Source organism: Daphnia magna, linkage group LG1, assembly GCF_020631705.1.
Source record: "Daphnia magna isolate NIES linkage group LG1, ASM2063170v1.1, whole genome shotgun sequence".
NCBI lineage: Eukaryota > Metazoa > Arthropoda > Branchiopoda > Diplostraca > Daphniidae > Daphnia > Daphnia magna.
Window position 1 is genome coordinate 2,236,506 of NC_059182.1, and position 17,058 is coordinate 2,253,563.

Consider the following 17,058-nt stretch of genomic DNA (forward strand, 5'->3'; position numbering starts at 1 on the left):
AATATGCAAAACTTTTTTTGTTTATAGATAAACGCATAAAAAATTTAGAACGTGCCACTCGGCCTAGGGGTGGACAACTGAATGCAGAAACTAGAAAATGTGGAAAATAAATGAGAAACTGGGGAGGAGGATGGGTGCTGAAATCGTACCGTACCCTTCCCTATGCTAATTTCTAGGAAATTCAGAGTTGCTAATCCCTTCGTATTCAAATCAGGGCTCACAAAATACGAAATGTCAAAACGCTTTTGGCTAAATTATTCAAATGACGATCATGCTAAATACGTGCACGACAGGCGCACACATCAGTCTATTAATAATCTAACGTTAGCATAAATGCAAATCAACTTCACACGACGGAGCTGTTTAATCGAATTGAAATGTGCTGTCATATTTAAATGAATTTTATTGGAAAATTGTGTCATTGAGGAGATGATTGTTCGTTCTTTGTCTGCCCGGTGCTACAGGGTAGAGGATTCAGCCGGCAGATCCGCTTGCGGAATCCACTCATCAAACGGCTTCACTCCCGTAACTGCCATCTGATCGCGTACCTTTTTTAAGTAATAAAAGTTACACGTTAGGGTTTGGCAATTTACAACAGAAGAAAAGACATTCAACCGATTCAGCGCCTCTGAGAACTCGCAACAAATTAAGTCCAGCAATTTTTTCCAGATCAGTTTCCGCCCATCCGCGAGCAAGTAGTTCGGCAAACAAATTCGGATATTCAGATACATCTTTCAATCCTACAGGTACTCTATTTTTTAAATAATCGTAGTTTTTTAAAATTTATCTAAGTTGCACCACAAGTATTTTGGGAAAGTTACTCAGTTATGCCGTTGTAATCAGCACCGATTCCGATGTGATCCACTCCAGCAACATTACGGATATGATCCATATGGTCTAAAATCAGATAACAAAAGAAAGTCAAAATTGAAAGATGCAAATTAACAGGTAAAGAAATTAAAATGTGCGTTTTACTTGCGACGTCTTGAACGGTTGCCGTTGAGCTACAGGTGACGAAACTCGGGAAAAAGTTGACCATGACGATACCTCCATTTAGAGCCACCAGTTGCAAAATATCGTCGGGAACATTACGGGTGTTGTTGCATAACGCGTAAGCCGAGGAATGGGAGAAAATGACTGGGGCTGTGCTCGTTTCCAATGCGTCTCTCATCGTTTTTCGTGAAACGTGTGACAAGTCAAGTAGCATTCCAAGCCGATTCATTTCTGCTACCACAGTCTAATAAATTTGAAGTAATCATTAATTCAGATGTTAAGATTAAGACGTTGGATTTACTTAACCTTGCCAAAGGGTGTGAGACCGTCGTGAACAGCTACACCGCCTGGATTATCCACTTGCGAATTATCGGCCCTAATTAAAATATATTCGATTATCATTACACACGAAATTTAATTTTTTTCTATTACCATGGAGTAGCACATGAATGCGTCATTGTCATGTAACGTACACCCATATCGTACATCATACGGAGAACGGCCAATGAGCTGTCGATTGAATGGCCTCCTTCAACTCCAATCAGACTTCCAATTTTCCCCTGGGCGAAAGCGTCCTCGATCCCTATTTTCAAAAATGCAAATGATGTCCTCTGCTTTGTTATCTTCGCTTTCGAGTTATGCTAAGTAGGCTACCTTGCGCAGACGTAACGAACTCGAAGGTTGTCGGATTCGCTTCGACCATTCGATGGATGACGTCAATCTGTTCCCATGTTTTAGACACAGCGTCCTTGTATTGGGTTGTGCAACCCACGTAGGCTGACCAAAACTGAAGGAATTCGATAACAAATTTCTTCACTATTTTACTGCTGTGCTCAAATATATTATTACCTGGGCACCGAGTTTTCCTTGGCGAAGCCTATTGATATCCGTGTGTGACGAAGGGGAACTGGCCCACGGTTCCAAGGCGGTTAAATCATTAATGTCCAGATCTCCAACTTGGTTCCTTGCATAGTCACGTAGGGACATTGCAAAATCATTGTGGCTTCAAAAGTAAATTTATCATTCAAAAACTGTTTCATTTTAGATGATTTCTTATTAGTTTTCTTTACCCATCGATGAGAGGGACACGATCTAGGACAGCCCTGGCCTTGTTTAAATACGTTTCGATGGCTACCCGTTCGACTCGACGAGTGGGAGAGCTCAGAATCTGCTCCACCGTAAACTAGAAGGACTAGGATGATACTTAATTTCATCTTAGTTGAACTCGTCTGGAAAATCAAATGACTTTAGCATCAACTTGGATACGTCGTTGAAATGCTATCAGTTCGATATCGGCTGATGTTACAAATTGAGATTGACAGCTTGTTGATATCTTAGGGTCGTGTGAGACAAAAACTCGATAAAGTAACAAAAACAACATTTCGATACCTTTTATTAGCACGTTTGCCCAAAATTAAACTGTTCCTAATTTCTGATTTGTGAACGTAAGGACGAGCAGTGAAACATACAAATTCACTCTTTCTCATAGTAACAATAATATAGGACCAGAAAGAAAAACAGTAACGAAGATACAACGTTTGAGGCCGTGAAAGAACTTTACGCTTATAAGAAAGGTTCACACAGAACAGTTTGAGCTTATTTTTCCAACAAAGAGTGTGTATTTCACACCTCGTCTTATCAGCTCAGTGGTCGCTTTACAAGTCGTTAAGTCTCAACGGAGAGACTGACTTTGTAGAGGATGCTGGGAGATGAGAAAGAGGGAAGAAAGGGAAAGCGGCCATCATGGATTTTTGCTCACCCTTCCCTCAGTTCTGCATGCACTTGCGTATCGAAAAAGAAAGATAAAGGGAATGAGAAAAAAGGGGAAGCGGCCATCTTGGATTTTGTTCACCCTTCCCTCAGATTCGCATGCACGTGTCGGAAAGCGGCCATCATGGATTTTTGTTCACTCTTCCTCCAGTTTTTGATGCACTTGCAAAAATTTTTCTATATTGAAAAAATTTGGAGATTCTCGGAACAAAACAGAAAAGAAGTGGTCGATGAGAAAAAAAGGAAAAACAACCACCTGAAGCGATAAAAACAGGGGTACGCAAACAGGAGAACTTCCGGAAATGCTTGTGTGCATTTGAATTAACGAAAATTTTACATTTACTCATTTAGTTCGGTTAGTTCTCCATTACCTTATCGAGATTTTAAAACTCTACAGATCCGTATCTGTCCTTTTGAACAGATGACTAACGAAGGCAGGTTTGCTTTCCATCGTAATTAATCAGACCGTGTTCGATTCACGCCACCTACCGATTAGCGTGCTTTTCATGCCTGGAATTTCGCACATAGCATTTGACTCGTAGCAAACGTCATTCCGGCACTGCATTTTCAACTTCTCTTTTGGACCCAGGATAATTAAAGTTTTGAGCGTTTTGAGCTTTTAATCTAAACCGTTCCTACTACTATTCTTGTATAACATTTACCAATTGTAATAAAAACAATGAGTGATGCAAAACTAAGTTTATTCGATGATGTCAGAAAAAGGTTAGGCATACACAATGGAAAGGCGTACAACTTGTTATGTAATCAATCACGAAGAAAGGAGTCAGTCGTCAAACGTGAGGCACACCGAGCTGCTAGATTCGCATCTTGGTCGGTTCTGGGAAACAAAAGAAAAACGGGTAAGCAGTTTTCCATCTCATTATTCACGGTTGAGCACCGTCGGGAACTTCCCCCTAGGCCCTGCCCGTGCTCCTTTTTGGTCCGTAGACCGAGGCGGAAGTTAGTTCCTCAAATTACACTACACCAATTAAAATACCATGGCCGCTTAGGCCTGTTGTTAAGTCCGTTGGAGTGATATCTACATGCTCGACGCGATACTATCACGACGGGCCACACGTACAATCCGTCTGCTCGTTGAGCGGCTCTTACCATCCGTTGACTTAACTGGTTTACTTACCTTTGGTAAAAAGCCGATTGAGTCAAGACGATACGTGTGTGCACTGGGATCAGTGTTTAACCTATTAGCATTGACCCAAAGGCAATCCCTAGGCCAATGTCGCATGTACCCTACACTCATGTCCTTGTTGGTCCACCTATATCACCACGAGTCAAAAGGCAGGCCTAAAAATGCTCAAAAGAATTAGGGCCGTTTAGGCCTTCGTTGAGGAGTGATAGACGTACGTACATGCTCGTCCTGATATTATCAAGACCGGCCACCGTAGCGCCATACCCATTAAACGGCCGTTACCGTTGACTTGCCAATTGCCTTTTTTTTTTGGGGGGGGGGTAACAGCCGGCTGGTGTATGAACGATACTAGTGTGCACTGGGACAGTGTTTAACCTTTCTACTTTTTTATTACCATGTAGACTTCGGTAATATCGCATGTACGTCATCACTCCCATTATCCCCCTGCAAAATGAACATTTGGAATTAGCAACGTAATCGTAATACCGTTTACAGACTCGTGAATCCCCGGGATCTCTTCTCTGCAACTCGCAGTGTTCTTCTATAGGAGTCGGTCCGACTCCTATATTAAAGGAAACTGACACGTGTGATTCCAATAATGTTTGGGAACTTACGGCGTCCGCCACCAGGGGGGGGGGGCGACGAAAGGTATTGGCTCTCTTTCATGATATTCAAGTTGAATTAATCGTTAATGGCCATCAAAGTATTATTAATAGAAAAAATAAAAGCATTCAGTGTTAATTGTTTGTAAATTGCAATAGTATCAGCAAAAGAAATCGGATTAGTTTTCCACCGTGGTTTGGGTTTTACCGGGACGTTGGTTTGACATATCCCACGCAGTGCTAGTTTTCACTGAAATCAATCACTTCCGAGGATCCATAAGTTATTTGCACGACTCTATTTGTCTTTTATAAACAAAACCACGTACGATTTGCGAAAACGACGAGAATGGAAACATTAATCAATGCGAGCAATGAAAAAAGCAGTTCGATAGGAGACACTATTTGGCAACGCAAATTACCTATGATAGTTTACAATGATACAACTCTATAAGCGTTCATTACATTAAATGAAGAATTAGCAACGAATCCTCGATCGATATCAAAATTCACATTTGAGCAGGACAGAACAATCGGCGCTTTCGTTTTCCCAGCCAATATCCTTCGCCGTAGCGTTCACGTTTTGCTGTTGGGCACAGGGCTGAAAATAACGATATTCTCTCCGTCAGCTAAATGTGGTTTGAATTATAATAAAGCACATTGAATTACCCTTTCACACATGGCGAATGAATTACAGCAATTCTCAATATCATTGACTGGTAAAGTGTTTTCCTTCTTATTAGGGCGTTGCAGATATCTTCTTCTAAACACTCGGGGTTGCTTCTCACGCGTCATCTTCATAAATTGAAGACTGAGCATCACCACAATGACCAACAAGATCACGCAGAAAATGATCAAGCATATCAGAAATATCATCTCGAATTGATTGCTATCTTGAGCGAAAGTTTCACAATCCTTTTTGCCAAACTTTTCGTCTAATTCGCATCGTTCTCCGCTGAATCCCACTGGACAACTGTAACAAATCAATAGAGTGAGACACTATGTTTAGAAGATGTGAAATTAAGAGCGTAACTACCTGCAACGTAAATCGGAATTAACGAGAATACAGTCCCCGTTATTGTAGCAAAAACCTAAACATAAATCAGCGTCTTCGTATAGGGATATCTGTTCTTTCTGGACAGGCAGTTCGGAAATTTTCAGTTGGATCAGAAATTCGAGAAACTACGCTGCAATCGAGAGGTTGATGACGAAAGATTGTCACACCCATTACTGGGTTGCGGAATGTGCGGAGGATTATGGGATTTCTTAGAGGATCCATCCTTGGGTAAAGACCAAATGTGTTTGTGATCGTAATCGCTCCAGTACACGTGATCAGTGCCCACCTTTTTGTGATAGAATGGACAATAAAGACAAAGGATTTCTAGAGAAAGGACGGACTTGTTTACATACCGTTAGACTGACGACAAACTGGCCGATTCCTCGATACATTTCTTGTCTTCCCGTGCCATTCACGAAGCTTCTTTCAATGTGAAAGTAGCCTTTGCGATGATTGTCAGCCCAGTAAAGCATCTGCTCTTGCACGTCCAAGTCGAGTGCGTTGGGCAACAACAAATCAGTCTTGATGAGAATTTCACGATGACTTCCATTGAGAAACGAGCGTTCGATAGTCGGGTGGGACATGTATCGGTTTGTCCAATATAAATTTCTAAAAATAAAAATTTCTGAAGAACGATTGCTTATGGAACATTGATATGTTTATACCTGGTGCAGGGATCGGCCACCAATCCACGTGGTTTATCTTCGTTGTCCAAAAAGTGTACAATCTCAACAGTTGCGTCCTCTTCGACGTGGACGTTGTCGTGATCGACTTGAACTCGACGGACGGATCGATTAAATCCATCGGTCCATAACAACATTTTATCTACAGGATCGTATGCTAAACTCTCCACAGTTTCATTGCTGTTTTCTTTCATTATCAATCAAAGAACAAATTAATTTGCGAACATTAGCATAACGTAATAAATGTCTGATTTACTTTCGACGATATCTTCCACAGTATGACGTACTTCACTATCAAGTTTGATACTGAAAATGTGACCGTGTCGATGTCGTCGATCGGAGAAGAATAACTTCCGCGTTGTGGCATCGTACGTGAGGGCTGACAACTTTGATGCATTGAAAGAATCTAACGTCAGCGTGCGGTACAAACTTCCATTGGTTAGAAATACAAGTTGATCGCCAACGGCAATGAGTAGATCTGTATATACAGAAGGCGATATTTAATACCATGTCTTCTCTGGTCAGACAGCTGCCAGTCAGATAAGATAAATCTCGTTGGGATGAGCAAAAGAGCAAAGAAAAGTTCACGAACGTTCATTAATACGTGAGGCTCGGATCACATGTGTACGTGACTCTTTGCATGCCCAATAGTTTGTTGTGAAAACAAGCATCATCTTCGAAATAATAATTTTGCCCACTATTAAATTGTACGTAAAAGGTGCAATTTGTTTTCTACAATTGCGATTTTGAATTTACAAGATCCTGAAAATCGTGAATTTGCTTACCATCGTGTTGGAGACTGCTCCCGATCGTGCAGAGTCCCAGCGTGAAAACGATGCAAATGAGGGACGCTTTTAATTGCATTTTAAAAAGCGATTCAAAATCAAACGATGGAATTGAATAAAAATTCGGAATGGAGCTATAAAAATTTGAAAATATCTTCGGATTAACAACTGGTTCAAAAGTCTTCGATCGGAGAGCAAACTGCAATCACGACTTGCCAAAGCGACGATCTCTTCGTTAAGTGTCCTAAATCAGATGGAGGCAACCAAAGCATAGCTCGTACACTTACATAAGATTAGGGTATAGACGTGCCAGAACAAGTTTGTCTATACGTACCCAACTCTTCGGAACATAACAAACCTATAGGGGGCAACGTGTTGAATGCAGTATCAGTCAGTGAAACACCCTGATGGCTAGTAAACCGTTAAACAAATTTGTAAAGCTGAAAACGAGATCCAATCATCACATCAACACCTATGAACATTCAAAATATATATTTAAAAAAACTAATAAATGAAAAGGTTTAGCCGAAAATCTATTTTTAATGTGCTGTACCCGGTTTTTCTAAGACAGCGCAGGCAAACGTCCATTGAGTTGAGTCAAATGTTTTTGCTCTCTAGACAAGGCCAACTGTACTGTTCCACGTCAGATTATGGGCATCATATAAAACAAGGGGTGTGAGGAGTAAAAAATGATAGGTGATGTGATAAGACCTACGTTCTCACTGTCACATTAATCCCGCAGACGGAAAGGATTTTTTTTTTTCTCGTTATCATCAACGCAGAGACAAGCCATCTAATCGACGGCCTACAAGGGCAATTTCAGTGGTCTTAAAATTTTTACTGGAACAAGGTCGATCTGACATTGTCTCTCATTTTTTGTCGAGTCTATTTTTTTTTCCTGCCTGTCTAATTAGTGCGTTGTAACCATCTATACAAGGTAGGTCTTCTTATGTTCACTGCTCAGTTGTTGATCTAACAAATTCAAACGCTTCTCCTTGTGTTACTGTCACGAAAGTGATCTAGAAGTGTTGACTAATCTTTGAGTCTGTGATCTGCCTTTGTTGTGTGACTGTTTTAACTATCAGGTAAAAATAAAATAAATTTTTTTTTTGTGGGGGAGCTGTTGTTGACAACTTGGCCAGATCAGACGTTTGTTAAAAACATAACCACTAGGCAATGCTCAAGTTGCTTAATGCAGAATTTTATTCACTATTCGATTTCATTTCTAATCATCTTTTTTTCGTTCTCTAGAACGTGAGTGTTGCGACATTTTAACGCTGACTGGTTGACACCAACAGACGTCATCCGAGAAGGCCATGGAGTCGGGTAGGTTGATCGACATCTACGGTGACTGCAGCGATGAAGAAGAAGTTCCTCTCAACGGGCCAACAGGGTATGTTACATAAACCACACAGAAAAAACTGTATGTCCAATAAATGCCTGCAGTTATGCTCTAAGGGAATTTTTTTCACATTATTAAACGCCGCTCTAAAGATCGAGTTTCGCAAGCTTTTAATGGCCTTATCAGATTTCTACATCAAGGGCTTTTTCCCTTCAACTGATAAGACAACTGACGTAAAGGCGTACATTTCGCTTTCCTAACCATTCTAATGTCACAAAACAAACGTCATGCGCCGTTCTAGAGATTACAGATCATGATTTCATTACTTGATTTAACTTGTGCATTCCTTTTAGAACCCAAAGCCTTTCGGTTTTAACTTTTGATCTTCACACACACACACACACACAAAATTATTCATTTTTCTTTCTTACCTTATCAGCGAAGAGCAAAGGAAATTATGGGATCCGTTCCGGACGATGCCGCCGAAGGACACGACTGGCTCGTTGGCGAACGCAGCTACTGTGGAAGCCTTTTCTCAAATCGCCAAAGTCATTGCCTACATCGTGACTTTCTGCATTTTTCTAACGGGAGCCGTATTGCCAAAGGAACTCTTCTCTTCATGACGTCGCAAATTAAAATAACGGATAAGAAACCAGACGTTCAACATCCTTACTGCAGCACCCGTATGATTTGCTGTTTTAATATCAAATGAGCTGGGACAGGTAGATAAATTTATGCACTTCTTTTGCATAGGCGCCGGAAGAGAAATTGAAGCATCCGTCAGCATGGAAGAGCGTGTTGGTTGGGTGTGGGCCATCTTCTTTTGTTTTGTCGTGCCCGAATTGTTCATGTGGTTCCGTTCCACTCGTATTTGTCTCTTCCGCACGTGGAAGAAACCAACCGCAGGGGAATTCTTTATCATCGCTACCTTTGAAACGTTGCATGTCATCGGCCTGGCCCTTCTTGTTTACCTAGTCCTGCCCAATTTGAAAGTAGTCGAAGCCGTCATGTTGACCAACTGCGTCTGCCTCGTTCCAGCTTTGCTCAAATTTTTTTCGCGCTTCAGAGATGGGACGAACGAACAGACTCGTCCTTATTTGCTAACAGCTGACGGTTTGGCCATCCTCGCACAATTGAGCGGCCTCTTTCTCTGGGCGGCGCTCAACTGGACCGCAACCAACAACGTCGTTTGGATCTTGCCCTTTTCTCTGCTTTTCACGTCGTTCGGATGGTGGGAAAATTACGTTGATAAAGACTCACCTTTCGGTAAGACGATGGCTCATTTGCATACGATTTAAGTTTCAATGTTGTTTTACCCTCTTTCAGTCGTTATCAAATACCTGGGAGGAATCAAAGAGAACATGAAACGGACTCGCTATTTCAGCTACATGTTCTTGACCATCTGGAAGACCGCGATTTTCTTCATTTGCATGTTGTGCATCGACTGGATCTTTGTCGGATCGGTGAACCACTTGTTTGACTATTTTTACGTCTCTTTCCACGAACACCCGTACAACGTGACCGAGATCAAACTGCCCGATCAAGCGACGCGATTGACAAGTTCAGTGGCGGGATCTACAGGAACTGCGGCCCAAACCGAAACTCTGATCGCCTGGCCTTACACGGCCTCCTACGTCTTTTGCATTCAAGCTGGCACAGCTTTAGCTTGTTTCTTGGCAGGCAAATTCGCCTGTAAAATCCGCATCCAGGGAGTCGGTTTCGCCCTGCCCATTAATTTAACTGTCCCGACGACCATCACTCTGCTCATCACGTTCTGCGGATTGAAAATGGGCAACGCTTGTTACTTCTCCGATGTCATTCCACCTCATCTGTTCTTCGAATGTCCAGATGGTGGATACCTCCTGGACACGTTGACCAATCAACACGCCTGGGCGTGGGTCTTTTGGATTATTTCTCAAGCCTGGATCACGTCTCACAATTGGACCCCGAAATGCGGAAGGCTCGCCACCACCGAGAAACTCTTCGTCTACCCGTTTTACAATGCGTTCTTAGTTGACCAATCGATGGCGATGAGCAGGAGACGTGACGATGAAGTCGAAGTTGAAACTGAACAGTTGAAACAAATCGATTCGACTGATGTGGAGTTGAGTCAAAAGTACGGCGACGATATGATGCCTAGCCCAACCACAAACGATTCAGACTCGGAGAGCGATGCGGATTCGATTGAAGATCGAGTTAGACCGACAGATCACATCACTCGCATCTACACTTGCGCCACCATGTGGCACGAGAACGCCGAAGAGACGGTCACCTTCTTGAAATCGATTTTTTACCTGGACGACGATCAGTGTTCCAGGAGATTGGCTCAGCAGTATTTGAGGGTATTCAAATAAATTGGTTTTTTTTTAAATTCGTGTGGTAATTAAATTTGAATTAAAATTAGGTCGTCGATCCGGATTACTATGAAATTGAGACGCACATTTTCTTTGACGACGCCTTCGAGCTCAGCGATGACGATGAAGATGAAATGGTGGTCAATTCTTACGTGAAAATGTTGATCGATTGCATGGACGAAGCGGCGTCGTTCGTTCATCAAACAAACATCCGCATCCGGCCACCTAAAAAGTACCCCACACCTTACGGCGGCCGTTTAGTTTGGACTCTGCCGGGCAAGACGAAAATCATTTGCCATTTGAAGGACAAACAGAAGATCCGCAACAGGAAGAGATGGAGTCAGGTTAGATAAGAATTCAATTTTACCTGAAAAAGAATTTATTTAAATGATATTGTATCCTACAGGTCATGTACATGTACTATTTACTTGGCCACAAGTTAATGGAACTGCCCATCTCGGTCGATCGTAAGGCCGTCATCGCTCAGAATACGTATTTGCTGGCCCTCGATGGCGACATTGACTTCATGCCTAATGCTGTCCAACTTCTAATCGACTTGATGAAAAGGAATTCAAATTTGGCGGCTGCTTGCGGACGCATCCATCCCGTCGGATCAGGTAACGCCCATCTTCAAATCAATTTTTTAAAGAAATTTTCGATTACTGCATCGCTGAATTTATATGCAGGTTTAATGGCCTGGTATCAAATGTTCGAATACGCCATCGGCCATTGGCTTCAGAAAGCCACCGAGCACATGATCGGTTGCGTCCTTTGTAGTCCTGGATGCTTTTCTCTTTTCCGAGGCAAATGTCTGATGGACGACAACGTCATGGCCAAGTACACGACGAAATCGAGCGAAGCCCGTCATTACGTCCAGTACGATCAAGGTGAGGATCGTTGGCTTGTGCACGCTCTTGCTCCAAAGAGGCTACCGAGTCGAGTACTGCGCTGCTAGCGACGCCTTCACTCACTGCCCGGAAGGATTCGATGAATTTTATAATCAACGTCGTCGTTGGGTTCCCTCCACAACGGCCAACATCCTCGATCTTTTGGGCGATTATAAGAGCGTCACCAAAGTCAATGACAACATTTCATTCCCTTACATTTGTTATCACGTGAGTTTGAAATTTGCAACGATTCTTCAGTTGTTTTGATGTATTTTACATTGCATTCATCAATCGATTCGTAGATTATGCTGATGATTGGAACAGTTATCGGACCTGGAACGATTTTCCTTATGATTGTCGGCTCTTGGAGCGTAGCTTTCCACGTTGACAACTGGACAAGTTTCTGGATCAATTTGGTGCCCATCTTGTTTTTTATCATCATTTGTCTAACGACCAAAGCCAAATTCCAGGTTTGAACATTAATTTGCATTTCGATTAGGAAAATCCCTTCTGTTTTCACCAATTTTTATAACTTCGGCTCAGGTGTTTGTAGCCCAGATTATGAGCGTCGCTTATTCGATTGTCATGATGGCCGTCATGGTGGGAATCATCCTCCAATTGTCCGAAGATGGATGGCTATCGCCGTCGGGCATCTTTTTGGTCTTTACAGCTTCCAGTTTCATCGTTGCCGCCTTGTTACATCCGCAAGAATTCTGGTGTTTACCCTGTGGTCTAGTCTATTACCTGACCGTACCCTCCATGTATTTGTTGCTCATCATTTACTCGGTTTGCAACCTGAACAACGTCTCGTGGGGAACGCGTGAAGCTCCGCAAAAGAAGAAGAAATCCGACAGTGCCGATGCGGCCGCAGCGGCTGCGATGGCGGCGGCTCAAAAGAAGAACAAGGGCAACGCCCTGTTGAGCTTCTTCCAACAGACGTCTGGCAATAAACCGGAAGATGAAGGTTCCCTGGAATTCTCGCTGGCCGGTTTGTTTAAAATCATGTGCTGCGTCCACCGCAAACCCGACAACGGAGAGAAACATCAGCTGCTTTGCATATCCGAATCGCTGACAGCTCTCAATAAGCGATTGGACACTATCGAGAGGTGATTCGATTTTAGATTTAATTCAATGGGTTTTTGCTTTAATGACATTCATTGCTAACGTACAGGTTTATTAATCCCAACTTTTCTGGACCTCGCAAGAGTTTCTCACGAGGCGGTTCGACTAGAGGATCCGTTCGCGGAATTCCGCTGTCGTCGTCTTCGGGTAGTGCCAAAGTCAATGACATGGAAATGAATAATTTGAGCGCTGTCAACGAGATGGATGACGAGGAAGAGTACGAAGATTACAGCGATGATAACAGCGAAAGTAGCGAACTGGCCGGTAACATTTTTGTTTTGCTGTTGGAATCATTTTATCAAAAATGTTCACTTTTGGAATGTCGACTGATGAGTGCTGCCATCTAAATTTGTAGCCATGAAAGAGGAGCGAGATCCACTTATCAATCCTTACTGGCTGGAAGATAAGGCCCTCGTGCGGGGTGTAGTGGACTTCCTCACCGGAGGTGAAATTCAATTCTGGAAGGACATGCTCGAAAAGTATTTGTACCCAATCGATGAAGACAAAGCCGAACAGGTAAAATCAAATTTTATCGATTAAAAACTCGCTTCTTTTTAAAAACGTCACACCTTTTTTCTTTAAAAGGCTAAAATCGCTGCGGCTCTCAAGGACTTGCGCAACAAATCCGTGTTTACATTTTTCATTCTAAACGCGCTCTACGTGACGATTGTCTTCCTGATGACCCTGGAAAAGGACAAAGTGCATCTCGATTGGCCCCTCGGCATTCAATACAACATCAGCTACGAATATTTCGATCCTCCAAGCTGGCCAACGGTAATCGATTTTCAAATCATTTTCTTTTCGATTATTCAACCCTTTTGAAATTTGGCGCCCTTTTCTTTTTCAAAATCAGGTTAATGTTGAAATGACGTATCTACAACTCGAGCCGATTGGTATGGTCTTCCTCTTGATGTTCGCCTCGGTCATGATTATCCAGTTTGTCGCCATGTTCTTCCATCGCTTTGGAACACTCTCTCAAATTATTGCCACCACCGACATCAAGGCCTGCAGTAAAAAGGTACCCCTAAACAAATCCTAACTGATTTTCACAGTGAACTTTATTCACATCCGCTTCCTAAGATGGAAGACGTATCGGACGAGGCTTACCTGGAGAAGAACGCCGTGAAGATCGCTAAAGAATTGCAACAATTGAAGAACGCCGATGATAACGAAGAGGATCCAAATTCCGATCGCAAAGATCACGTTAGCCGCCGGCGTACCATTCACAATTTGCAACAGTCGCACAAGAAGACCCAATTCACGGGCAACTTGGACGCCGCCTTCCGTAAACGTATCGATTCGATCAGCGCGAATATCGATTCCAATGGTAAATTGTTTTCTTTAAACTGACGTTGTCTTGATTGCGGGATTTGATTTGATTTAACTTCGATTCAAAGATCCGAATGTGAGGAACAGAACGTCGGTACGAAGAGACACGCTGCACAAGTTAGCCAGCCGCCGTAGTACGATCATGAACGAAGTCAAGCGAAGATCGTCCGTCGCGTTCCAGGCGCACGACGCCATGAGGTCGCGTCGCCTATCCAGTATGGCCATGGCGACCAATCACGAAAATGATTTCGAATAATCAGATTTGGACAGAACAACTATGGCGTGTACAATGGCGCCATTATATTATCATTTTTAAATGTTTTTTCGCACTAATAACCAAAGGACTTTATTCTAATCATTTTCCTATTAATTATTTCAAATTTACTAAACTATTGTGATTGAAACGAACAAAAAAAAAAAAAATCTAACGTAATTTTCTTTTCTTTAGCGTATTTACTGAGAAATTTGAAAATGATTTCACAGCTGTGCGGTTGGAGGTGTGAAATGCGTCACCTGTCCGTCGCGGATAGCGAGTCGTAGCGAGTCACGGTGGATATGTAAATTATATAGTTCCCACCAGCAAAACTGTTGGTTCAACAAGGACGACCAAAACAAGGAACGATTTTTTATCCCCCCCAAAAAAAAAAAAATATTACGACGTCTTGTGGTCGCATTTAAAAAAAAACGCGATGGGTATGGTTTACGTTCAATCGTTAATCATAATAACACACCAAGCAGTCAGCACTGATTGCTTATCATTTTGGCATTTCCCTTCGTTTTTAACGATTTTTTTTGGTCGACTCCAAAGTTTTTCACGGGCAATTTCAAGAATGCGCGGATGATGAGACCTACACCCATCATCCCATTTTCGCCATTTTTAAAATTATATTTATGGATTATTGTCGATGGCCTCCCGTGTCAACATTTGGTTATTACCATATAGAAAACTATAGTCGTCTAGTCGCTACAAACGAGGAATGTTTTAACCTATTCTATTTAAGGAGAATATGCGCTTATTCGAGAGCCGAACCAAAAATAATTCGCAGTTCCCCCAAACATTTTCGTTTGTTTACTATTTTCAAAAGGGGGTGGTGTTTCTTTTCGGCTGTCGTCCGGAATTCGCATCCATCTTTTTTTTTTTTTTTCCCGCTTCACTAACCGCCACCTTGACACATCCCCACGCTCCGTAAAAGTCAATGCCGCCACACAATGACACACTCACGACGTCAGCGACTATTTATGGGGGAACAAAAAAGGGGGGCAATCCGCAGTGTATTCTGGAACTTTAAAAGGTGATTGTGGGTGTGCTTTTTGGTCTTATCGCTCGCCTAGCAACCGACACTGAATTGCGTGGCTTTTATTCGCAGCAAGATGGCGCCCGCACAGTTCCGTGTCACGACGGAATCGCTCGTTTTGGACGATACATCGTCTTAGATTGTTTCCTTTCTTTACCTTGAAAAAAAAAGAAGAAAGAAAGTCCTTTTTGGTTTTTTTTTTAACGGCCAAAAAGCTCAGTCCATACGAAGATGTAATCACATTAAAAATGCGCTACGTGGAGACGGGGGGGATGGGATTGATTACGATTGCAAAAAAAAATGTTGTCTTCCCTCTTCTGGACTGTGTGACGTCGTTTTCCTGTTTTCAGTCTTTATAAGGTCAATAGAATTTTAGTATAGCAGACGATGCGTGCGTGATTTTTCACGGCGTTTTCATTCACGTTTTTTATCGCTTCCGTTGGTTGCACTTAACTCAAAGATTTTCTCCAACGAAACATTTAAATAATTGACGGACTTATCATCTTTCCTATTTTTGCAATGTCTGCCCTTATAGGGCGAACGGATAAAGAAACGGAAGTTTGTGAAGTTTAGAATCCGATAGCTCCGTGCCAACGATGTCACGCACTTTCAACTCTGAAATCTCTTCGTATTTTCTTCTTGAAAACTCGCCAAATAATTTTAATCTGATGAACTTGAAGGCATCGAAAAAGCTATTGAAAGGTGAACAACCTCTCGTTTGTGCACGCTCGCCATACTCGACCCAACTCGGATTTCAAATGTTTGCCAACACGCAAACGATTTACATTGTACACGCATTTCTTTTTCTTTTTACTATCGCCACACAAACCCCAAAGATGAACGCATTTCTTTCTTCGGTATATAAAAGTATATATGCATCATTCAACAGGTTATCATTTTCTGAAATGTTTTCTTTTGTTGTTCGACTCGGCACCGATTGGCGCTGCCGTTATGCTCCCGATAATACGCGGCTGAAAAACCAGTTCCCTTTGCCATATACAACTGGGGTTTTCTTTTTTAATGAGAATAAATCTGAAACTACTTGGTTCAAAAAAAATAAATATACATCTTTAGACTTTGATGACTTTTAAAGGTCGTGACTCGTAAAAAAAAAAAGGTAAACGAGACACACGGCGGAATACCAAAGTGTCTAAAAGAAAATCGGTCTTGTATAGAACGTCACAATTTTTTTGTGAAAAAAAGGGGAGATTTGAACACAAAATAGGTGGCTGCTGTGTATAGACGACGGCTATAAAAACGTTCCTTTTTTGAATAAGGAAACGAAGATGTCATTTACGTCATGATGCCTGTTGGCTTCTTGCTGCGTACGTGCAGCACAGAAGATATAAAAAGAACCTTTTGGGCACCGCAAGTGAATGGCGGTCATCATTTCTCTCCGTTTCTTTTTTTCTTTTTTCGTGTGAGCAACGAACGGAATGGAAAGTGCAATGAAAAGAAGCTCTTGATCGTCTATATTACAGATAGACATCTTTTTTTTTTGTTGAAGTGTGTGACCCAAGTTTTGAATGCCCTGAGCCGCCATTTTCTTGTGCCTGTATACACACCAGCTATAGATCTCTGCGTGATTTTCGAGATGCTGTTGCGTGTCCCGTTTGTTTGTGCGTTTAATGTCTTATTTCCAAGCGCCTGTGTCTATCAACTGCTATAAAATAAGTTTTTCTTTTGTGAAGCTCT

General features: G+C 42.1%; 3 protein-coding genes across 3 annotated transcripts; 1 reads left to right on the forward strand and 2 right to left on the reverse strand.

Moving 5' to 3' along the window:
• Nucleotides 1-271: 271 nt before the first annotated feature.
• On the reverse strand, nucleotides 272-2,686 carry LOC116936420 (dipeptidase 1). The gene is made up of 10 exons (XM_032943569.2): nucleotides 2,383-2,686; nucleotides 2,064-2,222; nucleotides 1,843-1,996; nucleotides 1,648-1,780; nucleotides 1,426-1,576; nucleotides 1,300-1,369; nucleotides 976-1,237; nucleotides 822-897; nucleotides 616-751; nucleotides 272-548 (listed from the first exon to the last, which is right to left on the reverse strand). The coding sequence occupies exons 3-10, from the start codon at nucleotides 1,978-1,980 to the stop codon at nucleotides 459-461; spliced, it is 1,056 nt and encodes a 351-aa protein (XP_032799460.2). The 5' UTR covers nucleotides 1,981-1,996; nucleotides 2,064-2,222; nucleotides 2,383-2,686; the 3' UTR covers nucleotides 272-458.
• A 2,107-nt stretch (nucleotides 2,687-4,793) lies between these two features.
• LOC116936413 (protein cueball) lies at nucleotides 4,794-7,713 on the reverse strand. The gene is given in 10 exon segments (XM_045177212.1): nucleotides 4,794-5,110; nucleotides 5,179-5,482; nucleotides 5,546-5,662; nucleotides 5,664-5,773; nucleotides 5,775-5,852; nucleotides 5,920-6,175; nucleotides 6,232-6,436; nucleotides 6,506-6,727; nucleotides 7,035-7,506; nucleotides 7,588-7,713. Coding segments are annotated over 9 exon segments (1,470 nt in total). The 5' UTR covers nucleotides 7,114-7,506; nucleotides 7,588-7,713; the 3' UTR covers nucleotides 4,794-5,011.
• Nucleotides 7,714-7,828: 115 nt separating this feature from the next.
• Nucleotides 7,829-14,501, forward strand: LOC116936397 (chitin synthase chs-2). Its single transcript, XM_045177161.1, is given in 18 exon segments — nucleotides 7,829-7,971; nucleotides 8,286-8,427; nucleotides 8,816-8,967; nucleotides 8,970-9,059; nucleotides 9,130-9,642; nucleotides 9,703-10,718; nucleotides 10,781-11,074; nucleotides 11,137-11,347; nucleotides 11,417-11,631; nucleotides 11,633-11,845; nucleotides 11,920-12,087; nucleotides 12,161-12,723; nucleotides 12,789-13,003; nucleotides 13,095-13,255; nucleotides 13,325-13,513; nucleotides 13,593-13,757; nucleotides 13,820-14,066; nucleotides 14,137-14,501. Coding segments are annotated over 17 exon segments (4,677 nt in total). The 5' UTR covers nucleotides 7,829-7,971; nucleotides 8,286-8,350; the 3' UTR covers nucleotides 14,325-14,501.
• Nucleotides 14,502-17,058: the final 2,557 nt, after the last annotated feature.

Bases quoted from the DNA above. Each gene is read 5' to 3' on its own strand.
- LOC116936420 (XM_032943569.2), bottom strand. From the start codon at position 1,980: ATGTCCCTACGTGACTATGCAAGGAACCAAGTTGGAGATCTGGACATT. The intron at 752-821 runs GTAACTTTCCCA...TTTAAAAAATAG, and splicing joins GATTACAACGGCATAACTGA to AGTACCTGTAGGATTGAAAG. The intron at 549-615 runs GTTGAATGTCTT...TACTTAAAAAAG, and splicing joins TTCTCAGAGGCGCTGAATCG to GTACGCGATCAGATGGCAGT.